General features: G+C 42.6%; 1 protein-coding gene across 1 annotated transcript in view; it reads left to right on the plus strand.

The window, feature by feature from the left end:
* Nucleotides 1–517: 517 nt before the first annotated feature.
* Nucleotides 518–14430, plus strand: part of LOC124277542 (sodium/glucose cotransporter 4-like) — a 32585-nt gene continuing 18672 nt past the window's right edge. The window contains exons 1-4 of the mRNA XM_046713251.1: nucleotides 518–636; nucleotides 10960–11031; nucleotides 12917–13021; nucleotides 13759–13863. Coding sequence (XP_046569207.1) covers nucleotides 559–636; nucleotides 10960–11031; nucleotides 12917–13021; nucleotides 13759–13863 — 360 coding nt within the window. The 5' untranslated portion in view covers nucleotides 518–558. The remainder of the gene's footprint in view (nucleotides 637–10959; nucleotides 11032–12916; nucleotides 13022–13758; nucleotides 13864–14430) is intronic.

The following is a 14430-nucleotide window of genomic DNA, read 5'->3' on the forward strand; positions in this document are numbered from 1 at the left end:
ATTCCTCTTCGATGTAACCATATACACTACATGACACATAGTGTGTGCTATAAGTGAGTCTAAACATTTGATGGATTGTATATAATAGGATGTCTTGGAGGTGACCCACGATCCTGCTCCCTCTTTTTCAGTTGATTCATTCTCTCAGTGATGATATGATTTACCATTTCACACACTTCAGTCTATCCTGCACAATATCAGTCATATTGTGATACACATGAAGGCGAGAAGTTATTCTTTAATAAGAATATATAAGAATATACTAGTGGAGTAAGAACATGCTCCGAAACGTGTCCCTTAAAATATAGAAATCGGCATCCTTAAATTCTCGTCTTTCAGCGAAATATATATTAAATTTACAATGTTAATACGAGAGTTCAGCCAATCTTTGATAACTGACGCACTTCACGACTCAGTTGACAAAGTAGTATTTTCTATTGTTTATTCACCTCACTTCTATCAGTCACGTGTCCACAAGATATCCCATATATTCGCACCTGGCCATCCGTATTCAGACCGTGCTGCTGCTGCAGGAGAGACACCTCATCTCCTCTGACAATGGTGGAACATCTGAAGCTTGGCGATATTGTGGCTCTAGCGGCATATTTCAGTTTGGTCATCGGCGTTGGGATATGGGTATGTACTTACATGTTAAATACTTACAACATGTGTTCCAACAATAGGCTTAATTTTAAATCGAACCAAGATAAAGGTTGCAACGCAAATGGTGACTTTGAATGGGCTATGGCATCCGATGAATGTAGCAAATAAATTAAATTCATTCATTTTTTAAATTTGCAAATCGACGTTAATGTATATCCTCTACTGTAGGTGAAATTTTACACGATGGAGTTATGCATTAGATAGGTGAGGTTGTGAGTGACTGAGTGAGTTTTACGCCGTATTCAGCAATACTCCAGCTATATATCGGCGGTCTGTAAATAATAGAGTGTAAACCAGACAATCCAGTAATCAGCAGCATGAGCATCGATCTACGCAATTGGGATACGATGACATTTGTCAACCAAGTCAGCGAGGCTGACCACCCGATCCCTTTAGTCACCTCTTACGACAAACCTGGGTTACTGAAGATCACTTCTAACATGGATCTTCTCGGGTATCGGTGCCGTTTTAGTGCAAGTTTGTCATTGCCAATAACACGCGTGACAGGGGGATGATCCCATTCACCCAGCTCTATTATATGGAATTACTGAACCAGTCAAGCGTGATAATCCCCTAAAACAACAGGTGTTTGGTCAAACTAGACACCCATGAACTAGAGACAAGACAAAATATTTTGATACATGGATAGTTTTGTAGGTGTCTAGAGAACTGTCAAGTTGTGGGTACTTCTTCGTTCTTGGGGCAGCTCTGGCACCATGGGTGGCTGACAGTGTTGTCTAACTAGTCACCCATGAACTAGAGACAAAACAAAATATTGTAGGTGTCTAGAGAACTGTCAAGTTGTCGGTACTTCTTCGTTCTTGGGGCAGCTCTGGCACCATGGGGAAGTTAAGGATTTAACGGGGCGCTAATAATACAATAGATTCGCACTAAATATATGTGTACGTCACTGTTAAAAGCCGAAAAACTGAGTCCCTGTGCAGAGATAATTATTTCTAGCAATCATACATATATCTCGTCATAACAAAGACATTAGATGGTGTGTATATATACATGTGATTATACTTACAAAGGTTTCCAAACACGTGTATGTAAAAAATGAAAAGATGTAATAAATAGACAATAATAATTCATGAATTTCATAGTCCTATGCTCTGGGAAAGGGAAGGGAAAGCCTGGGAGAAGAGAACAGTCTTTAATTGTGACTTGAAATATTGCAGTGAAGAGGCAGATTTAAGGTTTTCTGGTAGACAGTTCCATTTTTCTGCAGCTGCATATTTGAATGTTCTCTTGCCAAAAGTTGAGGTCTGAATTTTTGGAATGGTTTTTGGAATGATTTTCGAAAGTGTTTGCTTTCGTGATTTGAGAGGTCTCGGAGGACGATAGATGTTGAGTAGTTCAACGAGGTACGGTGGAGCAATTTTGTGAAAACACTTGTATGCATACAAAAGTATTTTATAGTCAATGCGGAATGAAACTGGCCACCAATGGAGCTCTGTCAGTACTGGGGAAATGTGGTCAACCTTTGACGCTCTCGGTGTGATTCTGGCAGCAGTCTTTTCCAAGTCTTTTGATCTGGTCTTTAGTGGTATTGACAAGTAAACAATTACAATATTCCAATCTTGATAGAATAAGGGAAACAGTCAGTTTCTGTGCAGCAGGTCTGGACGGATCTTCCCGATGTTTCTGATATGATAGTTTGTAGTCTGGGACACACGAGTAACATGGTGATTCATATTCAGCTGGTGGTCAAACAGTACACCCAAATTCTTCAATTTTGCTGATGGGGTGATGACGGAATCTCCAATGACAAGCTGGGAAATACCGTTGCACTGTCGTAAATGTTTTTTGTGCCTATTACCATGAACTCTTGTCTTGTCCTGATTGAGCTTTAGTAGATGACACAGCATCCATTGTTTGATGTCACTGCAACATTATTCAACTTTGATCACACCTGTATCCGAATTCCCAATATATATCTGATTAACATCGGCGTACTGGTGTTGCTGTAGACCATGCTTGTTTTCATTCTTGCTGAGCGATCGAGTAAACAGTGTAAACAAGATAGGACCTAATATAGAACCTTGTGGAACTCCACAGTTTAGATCATATGAGTCGGATGTTGAGCTGTTTACAACCACTGACTGTTTCGGTCGGCTAGATAGGATTTGTACCATGAAAGTGCAATCTCTGTAATGCCAGGGTCATGTTTAAGGATTCCTAAGAGAATATTATGATCCACGGTGTGACACCAAGATTACCACCGTGCCCTCATCGACAGCAGTTACGATGTCATTCGTAATTCGGATCAAAGCCATCTCCGTGCTGTGCCCACATCTGTAGGCAGAGTGGAATTTTTCATATAAACTGTTTTTCTTTGGTCTTGTAGCTTCAGAGAGACACATTTGAATGACAGGTTCGAAACCCGCCTTTAGTTGTGTAGTTCCTTTTTATCAAGATTATCCTTCTTGAGAAGTGGCTTGACAACGGCTTGTTTGAATGCTCTAGGGACAGTACCCTCTTTGAGGGACTTGTTCACAATGTAAGTGATGGTTGGAAGGAGAACATCCATATACTCTTTAACAAGAGCAATCGGTATTGGATCCAAGGCATAGTATTTATGACATCTAGAATTTCATTCTCAGAGAACATATGCATTAGAGACTATAAAATAAATATATTCGATATAGACAGACAGACATTATATAAAATGAATCTCCGATAAGGAAGACTGCAACCTCGATCTCACCTAACCTTTACCCATTTGGTACGAGATTATGAGGGTATGTTATGCCCAGATGGTTGTTCGGGATAAGGTAATCTGGCTATGGTGGAATCCATAGGTGTTGTTCAGAGGGGATTAATAGGAGTACCCACCATTAGAATAAAAGAATGAAATCGGGTATATTAGATACGTATGTGTGTGAGATCAATATACATAATTTACAAAGTAGATACACATAATTTACAAAATCTTTTGCATGCATATGCAATTTTCTTCTGACGCTGTCAGTATCTTAGAGAGTTAAGAAGGAAAATTTATCTGGGTATATGCTATGGCCCAGGTAGAGATTCCAGGCTGGAATTTAGAGTCAAACTAAGCTAAACTCTTCAATTAACTGGAGTGATCCGGATGACATCCTTCCATCCATCCATCCATCCATTCATATATTGCTCTTATTTCCGGCACAGTAGGGTAACCTAGTTGTTAAATCGTTCGCTCGTCACGCCAAAGACCCGTGTTCGATTCCCCACATGGGTACAGCGTGTGAAGCCCAATATTGCTAAGAGCGGCGTAAATCCAAAATAACTCACTAACAGTTTGAGTATTGGAGAGTGGAGCGGTAAACACACACATAAATGGAGAAAACAATTATGGTAATAAATTCAGCTGAAACGTGCAAATGCACATGATTTCAAAACTTCGCTAAACCAACTGTGTATATTTATTGCAACAGGTGTACGTAATTCGATATACATGACATACCATAGACCTGTCGCGTTGTGGCATATTTACAGAGTTAATTAGTCAGTGTACTGAAATACGCAATTTTTTAAATTACACAACGCTCTTTTACAGCATATAATAATAATAATAACAATAATAATAATAATAACCAGGGGCCTGATGATGTACGCCTCTCCGTGGTGGGCCTAGATAGGGGAATTATATTCCCTGAACCAAACGTACATCACCCAGTTAGGGCTGACCCCCCGAAGCTGGTTTTTCACTGGGTTACTAACAGCCAAGAAGAGTATAGTCTTTCACTTCCGCAGCCCAGTCAGCCTTCCTCCGGTAGTCAAACCAACCTTACTGGAGATGGGACTTGCCCCAGGGGGAAGGCACAGAACCCGGCCAAGAATATCTTGGTCAAACCATCTAAAATCAACACTACTAGAGTGTGCGAAAGCGACAGGATGGCCTGATAATCCACGAATAAATGGCAAGTCGCTTAAGCTGCATTGGGACAATGCCATGCCCATGTATGCTCACCTGACGGAGCAAAATCTTCGAGATCAATTCCGGCGGCTAAAAAATCTCTTGCGCCGCGAGCCAGTTCAACCCACAACTGGTGCCCGTCAGGAACCTTTGCATGAACAGAATGCTCAAGTGGCAGCAGACCCGAAACTTCTAATGGACGTCCGTGTCAACCTCTTTCCTCTTGCTGATGGAAACTCTTCCGACAAAGAGCTAATTGGCCCCGAAATTTCAGACCCTCACTCTTCCTCTTCTTCAGTTGCAGATCTTTCCGAAAACCCTGTGTATATTTTGTTTCATTCTATTTATGATGAAATATCTGGCATACCTTTAGAAAATCGGAGGCCAATTAAACAAACAAATGAATCTTTTCCCAAAAATGAAATCAATTTATTAAATGATATTATTTCTATGAAACTTTCATCGGACTGTTCATTACATGAAGTTAATTGTTGTGTCTATGCTGCCGCTCGAACCTTGGAGGAAATTCTAACGGAAACTAGAAAATACATTTCCTGGATAGAGCTGTGCCTGAAGTTAAGATCATCAGGGAGTCCAATGTCAAAACGGCAAAAGGCAATTTGGAGAAAATTAAAAATACAATACAAGACAACAAAAGAAAAGGTACTTCTCCAAATTGTCGATTCCCTTAAGGCCAAAATAAAGGTTTGGACTGAAAGAAAGAAAAAATGGGAAAAGAAAAATAAATTCATCAAACAAAATAAACTGTTTAGAACCAATGAAAAACACTTCTACAGGCAATTGAAAACAAAAGGTGATCGTGAACATGACAAACGGCCTCCCATGGATGCCAATGAAAGGTTCTGGAAACAGTTGTGGTCTGTACCCGGCAACTGTAACCTTGAGGCACCATGGGTCCGTGATTATGACCATGCAATGCATGAGAAGGTAACTAGGTCGTTTGTCTGTTACATCTCACCAGATTGCCTGAAAAGTGTTATAAAAAAGTCCAAATCTAATACAGCTCCAGGGCCTGATGGCATTCGAAACCGGTATTGGAAACTGTTCCCTGTGTCCAAACACCATTACTACACTGTTTCAATACTCTCGTGGACACAGGTGATGTTCCTCCATGGTTCTGCAAAGGTCGCACAATACTTCTCCCCAAGAAAGGAGACTTGACTGATCCCAAAAACTTCCGCCCTATCACATGTTTGAATACAAAATACAAAATATTCACAGGGTGTTTGACAAACCTCGTGTCATCTTACTGCTCTTCCAATGATATCATTTACAGAGAGCAGAAGGGAGCAAGAAAGGGATGTTGGGGGTGCAAGGATCAACTTCTTGTACAGAAAATGATTTTTGAAGAGGCTAAAACTTATCACCGCAACCTCTCCATGTGCTGGATTGACTACAAAAAAGCATACGACTCTGTCCCTCACGAATGGATTCTGAAGTCTCTTCATTGTATTGACCTCCCTGAGCGACTACTTGATTTACTCAAGTCTTTAATGAGTTGCTGGTCGACTCAACTTGAGATGTACTCACAAGGGCAGGTGCAGACTTCGGAATCTATTCCAATCAGAAGGGAATATTTCAGGGGATTCCTTTAGTCCTTTGCTTTTTGTCTTTCTCTAAATCCTTTGAGCTTTCTTGCTCAATAAAGAGGAGGGTTACCATCCCGGGCCTCCTCAGCACAGATCCCCAACACCTCTTACTCATCTCCTTTACATGGATGACATCGAACTCCTTGCCAAAGGAGATTCCAATTTGAAAAGAGCAGGTTCTCCTTGTCGAGTCCTTTTCTAATGATATTGGCATGACATTTGGACTCGACAAATGTAATACTCTTCATTTGAAACGTGGCAAGGTAACTAATGATGGATCGGTCAGGTTACAAGGGGGAGGGGTTATTGAGCATCTTGTGGAAGATCAGGCCTACACCTATCTTGGAATGCAAGTTCGAGACAAGCTCCAGAATGCCCAGATTCAAGAAAAACTTCGGGCCGAGTATAAATCTCGTTTAAAGAAAATCTGGAGCTCAGAGCTAAATGCTCGTAACAAGGTCAAAGCCACCAATACTTTTGCTGTGCCAGTCCTCTCCTATTCCTTTGGAGTAGTTGATTGGACAAAACAAGACATCCAGAGTCTTGACCGTCTGACCAGAAGGATCATGTCTGATAACAGAGCCCACCACCCTCGTTCCTCTCTTAACCGTTTATACATGCCAATCAATTCTGGAGGTCGGAGTTGAATAATGTGGAGGCTCTTCATGACAGAATTTTATTGTGTACTTTTGCACATATTTATTTATCGGATGATCCTCTGGTGATGCATGTGAAGACTCATGATGAAAGCAAGGAATTCCACAGCTATTTTAAGAGTGCCAAGGTTGTTGGACAGAATCTGAAATTTGAGGTTGAGTTTGCTGATGGCAATGTACTGCTGGACGGTACAGCAATGGGAGTAAACCAGGTGAAGTCCTTTACCAAGTCTGCCCAGAGTCGGTCTTTTGTGGAGAAGCTTTCTGAGAAGCCATTGCATCGTGTGTACATGCAGTGTGTTGAACAGAATAGCAATCCCACCGACTCCTTCGCCTGGATGAAGTCGGTTGGTCTTAAATGTGAAACTGAGGGCTTCCTTTTTGCTGCTCAGGACCAGTCACTTCCCACTCGTAATCGCCTAAATGTGATTCTTAAAGAGAATATTAACATGAAATGTCGACTTTGCAATGAATTTACAGAGACTGTCCAACACCTTGTCAGTGGATGCCCTTCCTTGGCACAAACAGCATATCTTAAACGACATGATGGCATGGCTCGTTGCTTTTACTACCGTCTCCGACATGCCTGTGGCTTTGACTCCGAGGTCCATCCATGGTACGACCCTGAACATGTCCAGGGCGTCATGGAAAATGATGCTTTCAAACTTCTTTGGAATAGGCCCATATACAGCCTCAGAAGAATTCCAGCTAGCAAACCTGATCTTGTCCTTTTTGATAAAGCCAATGAATTTATTTATATCATTGAATTTTCTGTCCCTTTTGACACCAATGTGATTGGCAAGATTAAGGAAAAGCATGATAAATATGCGGACCTCGCCTTTGAAATGTCTCGCTTGCATGCCAAGTACACTGTCGTCAGGCTCCCCATTGTTCTCGGTGCCCTTGGTTTGGTACCTCCTGATCTCTTGGCGCAGATCAGGAGAGTGCCTGGGTTCTCCACCGGGAGTACAGCCCTTCTGACACTCTGGGTAATGCAGAAGGCTGCAGTGTTGGGGAGCCTTCATATTCTCCGGAAAGTTCTTGGTGGGTTCGACTAGGCAGCGTTTCCTGGGAGAAGTCCCATTCGCTGTCTGGGCTGCGTGTAGAGGGGGCAAGGGCCCTGAGCTGATGATGAGCCTTACCAGCCTGACTGTGCCAGGATCACCCGAACCCTCTCTGCTGCATACAATTTTTAATCTGTAAAACATAATAATAACCAGATGAAGTCCTTCACCAAGTCTGCCCAGAGTCGGTCATTTGTGGAGAAGCTTTCTGAGAAGCCATTGCATCGTGTGTACATGCGGTGTGTTGAACAGAATAGCAATCCCACCGACTCCTTCGCCTGGATGAAGTCGGTTGGTCTTAAATGTGAAACTGAGGGCTTTCTTTTTGCTGCTCAGGACCAGTCACTTCCCACTCGCAATCGCCTCAATGTGATTCTTAAAGAAAATATCAATATGAAATGTCGACTTTGCAATGAATTCACAGACACTGTCCAACACCTTGTCAGTGGATGCCCTTCCTTGGCACAAACAGCATATCTTAAACGACATGATGGCAAGGCTCGTTGCTTTTCCTACCATCTCCGACATGCCTGTGGCTTTGACTCCAGGGTCCATCCATGGTACGACCCTGAACATGTCCAGGGCGTCATGGAAAATGATGCTTTCAAACTTCTGTGGAATAGACCCATATACAGCCTCAGAAGAATTCCTGCCACCAAACCTGATCTTGTCCTTTTTGATAAAGCCAATGAATATATTTATATCATTGAATTTTCTGTCCCTTTTGACAGTAACGTGATTGGTAAGATTCAGGAAAGGCATGATAAATATGCGGACCTCGCCTTTGAAATGTTTCGCTTGCATCCCAAGTACACTGTCGTCACGCTCCCCACTGTTCTCGGTGCCCTTGGTTTGGTACCTCCTGATCTCTTGGCGCAGATCAGGAGAGTGCCCGGGTTCTCCACCGGGAGCATATCCCTTCTAACACTCTGGGTTGCAGTGTTGGGGAACCTTCATATTCTCCGGAAAGTTCTTGGTGGGTTCGACTAGGCAGTGTTTCCTGGGAGAAGTCCCATTCGCTGCCTGGACTGCGTGTAGAGGGGGCAAAGACCCTGAGCTGGATGAGCCTTACCAGCCTGACTGTGCCAGGATCACCCGAACCCTCTCTGCTGCATACTATCTTTAATCTGTAAAACATAATAATATGTGCGTTTATATTGCGCATCATTTACTAGTAAATGCTCTCCGCACTTAAGATGGAAAGATCTTTTTAGGGCAGTGTTACAAGATGCTAGTGACAAGCTGGTTTTGAGTGCATTCCACTTCATCTCTGCATGGAAAGCCAACGACGTTTTGCCAAAGTTGGTCTTTATGTTTGGCACAATCACTAGCATTTGGTTTTGGGATCTCAGTGAGCGTGAGGGTTCATACATACCTCTGCGAGGTAGTCAAGGGCCATTCCGTTGAGACACTTCTATGTCATTACAATTGTTTTGAAATCTATTCTTGTGGTGATTGGTATCCAGTGCAAATATTTTAGTGTTTGAGTAATGTGATCGAAGACTTTAGACTATGTAATGATTCTTGCTGCAGTATTTTGGAGGTCCTGAAGGCGACGTAGGTGATCTTGGTTGACGTTGTTGAGAAGGCTGTTACAGTAATCCCTTAGAGACATGACCAGAGATAGAACGAGTTTTGTAGTAGCATCAGCAGTCAGATAGTTGCGGAGTTTTGCAATGTTCCTGAGATGCATATGAGCCGTGCTAATGATGTTGGAGATCTGGTTTTCCATTTTCAGATTTTCATCAAGGATAACCCCTGTGTTCTTGACGTTCAGGGTTGGGGCTATGGCAGCGTTTCTTATATGGCAAGATGATTTTGATCCAATAAACAGGAATTCTGTTATACGTTCATTAAGTTTCAAAAGGTTTTTAGTCATACACGTCTGAACGCCATTGCAGGAATCAGAAAGAGAGTCTAAAGATGGCAGTGATTCAGTGGTAGGGATGAAGAACAGATTTGGTTGTCATCTGCATAGTGATGTTGGTTGATTTTGTGCCTGTCTGCTATTCTTCCCAGTGGTGTAGTGTACACAGAGAACAGCACTGGTCCTAGCACGGAACCTTGGGGGAACTCCACTCCTGAGATCTGTGGGACTTGATGTTTTGCGCTCAATCTTAACGACTTGAGATCGATCTGATAGATAAGATTCCAACCATGAAAGTGCACCTTGACTTTCAGGCCACTTTCCATTCTTGATATCAGTGTGTGATGGTCAATAGTGTCGAAGGCCGCCGAAAGGTTTAGACAAACCCGTGCTGATACGTTTTCTTTGTCTGCATCTGTTAGAATGTCATTGGTGGATTTTATGAGTCGGGTTGAGTGAAATGGTTTGGTCGATATGCGGATTGTGTCTCGTCAGATATTCAGAGAAGCGGGTACACATAGATTTCGCTAACACCCTGGAGACAAACGGGAGGTTAGATACAGGTCTGTAACTGTTCAAAGTATTCTTGTCCACTTTTCTTCAGAATGGGTCTCACCATGGCTTGTTTGAAGGATTGGGGAACTCGCCTGATGATAGTGAGAGATTGATGATGTTGGTTATTGGTTATTCCTTTTTTGTTGCTCTTATTTAATCATATTGTTTATATTTCATATCAATCGCTCAAGTTTCTGGTCTAGACCCAATTCTTTACAGACTTCGGTCCTTGCTGAGCCTGGCTTTAAACAACATACCAACAAAATGTGTTTGATAAACCGTATACTATAAGATCTGTCGGTGGTTTTATGTTCAAACTTCCCCTTACCTGGAGATATAAACCTTCTCTAACAAAGGACGTAAAGGATGAACCGTATAGGTTTTACAGGCGCCGTGGGTCAACTGTAGGTACAATGACTAGACACTTGGGTTTTCCAGGCGCGTAGCAAGCCAATTTTTCGTGTAAATCCGATTGGTGGCAACCCTTTATTAGCATAGCATTGGGAGGTTGCCCAACTGTTATTTTCTATGTCATGCTGGGCTTTTTCTATAATGGTAGCTACGCCTCTGTTTTCATAATTTGTCTTATCCAGTGTGCATCCTGTAGACGTTTATCGTTCACCATGTTTTCATCTAATTTCAGTCAGCCTTCATGCCCACAAGAAGCGGCGCCATCGGGTATTTCCTGGCTGGGAAACGTATGAACTGGCTCATGGTAAGTTAATATCATATTTATCTCAAGGGTCCAGTCATCAGGACGACAACCCGCTGTAGAGTTACGTCACATGTGTAGGTCAACAGCTTGCAACGATGTAAACAATGTCGGAGATGACCATATCTCACGCATATTGGTCGTGACCTTAATGGTTGGAGAAACTCACTGTGAATTATGTATACTAGGCACATAAAGAAACTGTGTATACAAAAATTGAAAATCTAAATTTTTCAAACCTGTGTAGACACAAGGATTTAAACTCAGTGATTAGTGACATGTATCCAACATGCATGCACGTGCCACGTTCCGTGACGTCAGTGGGTTCGTCCTTGAGACGTGCAATACGTTGTTGCACGTGCATTCCGGGAAAAAGAAACAGAGCAAATGAATGCCACACAATACTGTCACTTTGGAAAGCTCAACCCCTACCTTGCGATCGTTCAAAAAATTAAACGGCTATTGAAACGCATAGCATGCCAAGGCTCACGTCTGCACAACGTCATGAGGCCATTGGGATGGTCTGTGGGGGAATGGCTCAATGACAAGTGGCTGCACATTTCCACTGCCACCGGAACACCATTTCTGCACAGGTGAGACGCTACCAGAACACAAATGACTTCATAGATCGGCCACGTTCTGGACGTCCACGTGTAACAACGCCAAGACAGGACAGATGGATAAGGGTGACCCTTCTTCGCCACAGGTTTCAGACTGCAGTGATGACTGCCCGAACCATCACAGGCCTTCGCCGTATCCACCCCAACACAGTTCGACAACGTTTACGTCATCACAGGATCAGACCACGACGTCCCGCCATACGGCCTATCCTGACGCAACGTCATCGACAAACTCGCCGAATGTGGTGCCGGAATCATGTCCGTAGACCCTTGTTTTGGTGGAGAAATGTTGTTTTTACAGATGAGTCCATGTTTAACATTTCCCAGAGTGATGGACGTCAACGTGCCTATAGACGCGTGGGAGAACGTTATGCACAGGCCTGTGTCTTGGAGAGGAATCGCTTTGGTGGTGGTTCCGTGATGATTTGGGGTGGAATAAGAGCACGCCAAAAAACTCCTTTGGTGATTGTTCAGGGCAACTTAACTGGTGTGGGCTACAGGGATCAGATTCTTCGACCTGTGGCAATTCCTTATCTGCAACATCATGGCCCTGGGTTAACATTCCAACAGGACAATGCCCGCCCTCATACGGCAAGGGTTGCTATGGATGTCTTGCAACACCCAAACGTTGACTTACTGCCTTGGCCTGCAAATTCACCGGATCTCTCCCCAATAGAGCATGTTTGGGACGAGATGGATCGACGTCTACGCCGTCTTCCTCATCCGCCAGATAACGTCCTTAATTGACCTTGCAACAGAACTTGAGAGAATCTGGCGTGACATCCCACAAGCCTTCCTTGCACGTTTGATAGGCTCTATGCGTCGTCGATGCACTGCTGTTCTCAATGCCGATGGTGGACATACCTGTTATTGAGCTTGTGACATGGTCGTTTGACCCCTGTCCCACTTGTGGACTCGTGACGTCATTGTGATTGACTTTTCCATTGAAATTCTCCCGACTTGTTATGGTCACATGATCCCTCCATTAAAGGTTATACGTACCTTTGAAATTGTTATCTTACTTTTCAACTGGGATGATATTTTGACAATGCACAGTTGTTTCTTTATGTGGCTAGTATTATATATCCAAAACAATGGATGAATGAAATTCTTCATATTTTCAGACAAATTTACTTTGTTATTTATTTTGTTTTGTCCAAAACAAACAAATATTATTGAATGAATGAACGAACGAACGAACGAACGAACGAACGAACGAACGAACGAACAAATGAAATAGTCACAGACCGATTTGCCTCCCTTTCCAGGTGGGTGCTTCGCTTTTCGCAAGTAACGTGGGAGCGCTAATGTTCATTGGTTTAGCCGGAGCGGCTGCTGCATCCGGGTACTCGGTGGTTGTGTATGAATGGCATGTGAGTATATGTTCTTGACATGCTTTATAACTATAATTTATGCTTGAATACTTTGTCATTTTACATCATATGATCGTTATTAGTAAACTATCAAGCTGACAAATGTGACGACAGATTGTGTCATCCTGATATATGTTTCTGTTGTAGGCCATATATTTACTGATAGCGCTCGGGTGGCTTTTTGTACCAGTGTATGTGGCGAGTGGGGTAAGTAAAAGAGCATCAGCTTCATCTGTACAGTAAAACCTCGTTAGACAGAAAAAGAAAAACAACCGACCGAGCTTCATTAAAACGCCTTGAAATGAGCAAAAGAACCTGTCACTGTCTGGATTAACGAGGTTTCGCTATGTTTGTAAATACGTAGCATAATAATTCTCCCCGGAACGGATTGTGAATGAACGACTGTGAATTAAAATTAGGTTCATCCTAAAACACAATTGGCATGCACTTCACTACATTCATGTAAATGAACGTTATTCGATCCGTTAATTGCCCAATTCTCACAAACTTTTGTGAAATGCAAACTTGTAGACGACATCAAATACTCATGATCTCAATCACGAATATAAATATTCCGCCATCCTAAAGCTGGAATATTGTTGTGTGTGACGTAAAACATAAACAAACATACAGTTATACTGGGAAACAAACATACACAATGCAACGCATTTAACTGGCACAGTCTACAAATGTGTTGTTGGAGAAGGTATAAGCGTGCTGTATTCTTCTGTTGCAAGTCGTTCACGATGCCGGAGTATCTACACAGGAGGTTTGGGGGACGGCGACTGCGCATCTACCTCTCCGTCCTCGCCCTGCTGCTTTACATCCTGACCCGTATCTCGGTGAGGAGGAAGTTGTCGGTGCCCAGTGAATGATATCTTCATTATACAACTGTCTATACATTGACGCACTTCTTGCATAAACATGTATACTTTAATTAACATTTAGATGCATACCGAATACACGTACTACATACCTCTGACATGTAGTGACACGCAGGGTATACATCATACAACTAAAAGCTGACATGTACTTAAACTGACATTGACATGCTAACTAACACGATTAGATAACTTACATGTACTAAATGTAGTTTGACGGACATTTCTCATACATCTAACATGAACTTTAATGGACATTGACATGCATATCTAATACATCTAAAAGCTAGCATGTAGTTTAATGGACGTTGACATGCATATCTAATACACTAATACACTAATCTCACTCACTCACACCTAAAAATCTGGACCCGTGAAGGTCGGGGTTAGAATGAACCTTCAGTAACCCATGCTTGTCATAAGAGGCGACTAACGGGATCGGGTGGTCAGGCTCGCTGGCTTGGTTGACACATGTCATCGGTTCCCAATTGCAAAGATTGATGCTCATGCTGTTCATCACTGCATTGT

This window comes from Haliotis rubra, unplaced genomic scaffold (assembly GCF_003918875.1).
Source record: "Haliotis rubra isolate DU_JTF1 unplaced genomic scaffold, ASM391887v1 Scf223, whole genome shotgun sequence".
Classification (NCBI taxonomy): Eukaryota; Metazoa; Mollusca; class Gastropoda; order Lepetellida; family Haliotidae; genus Haliotis; species Haliotis rubra.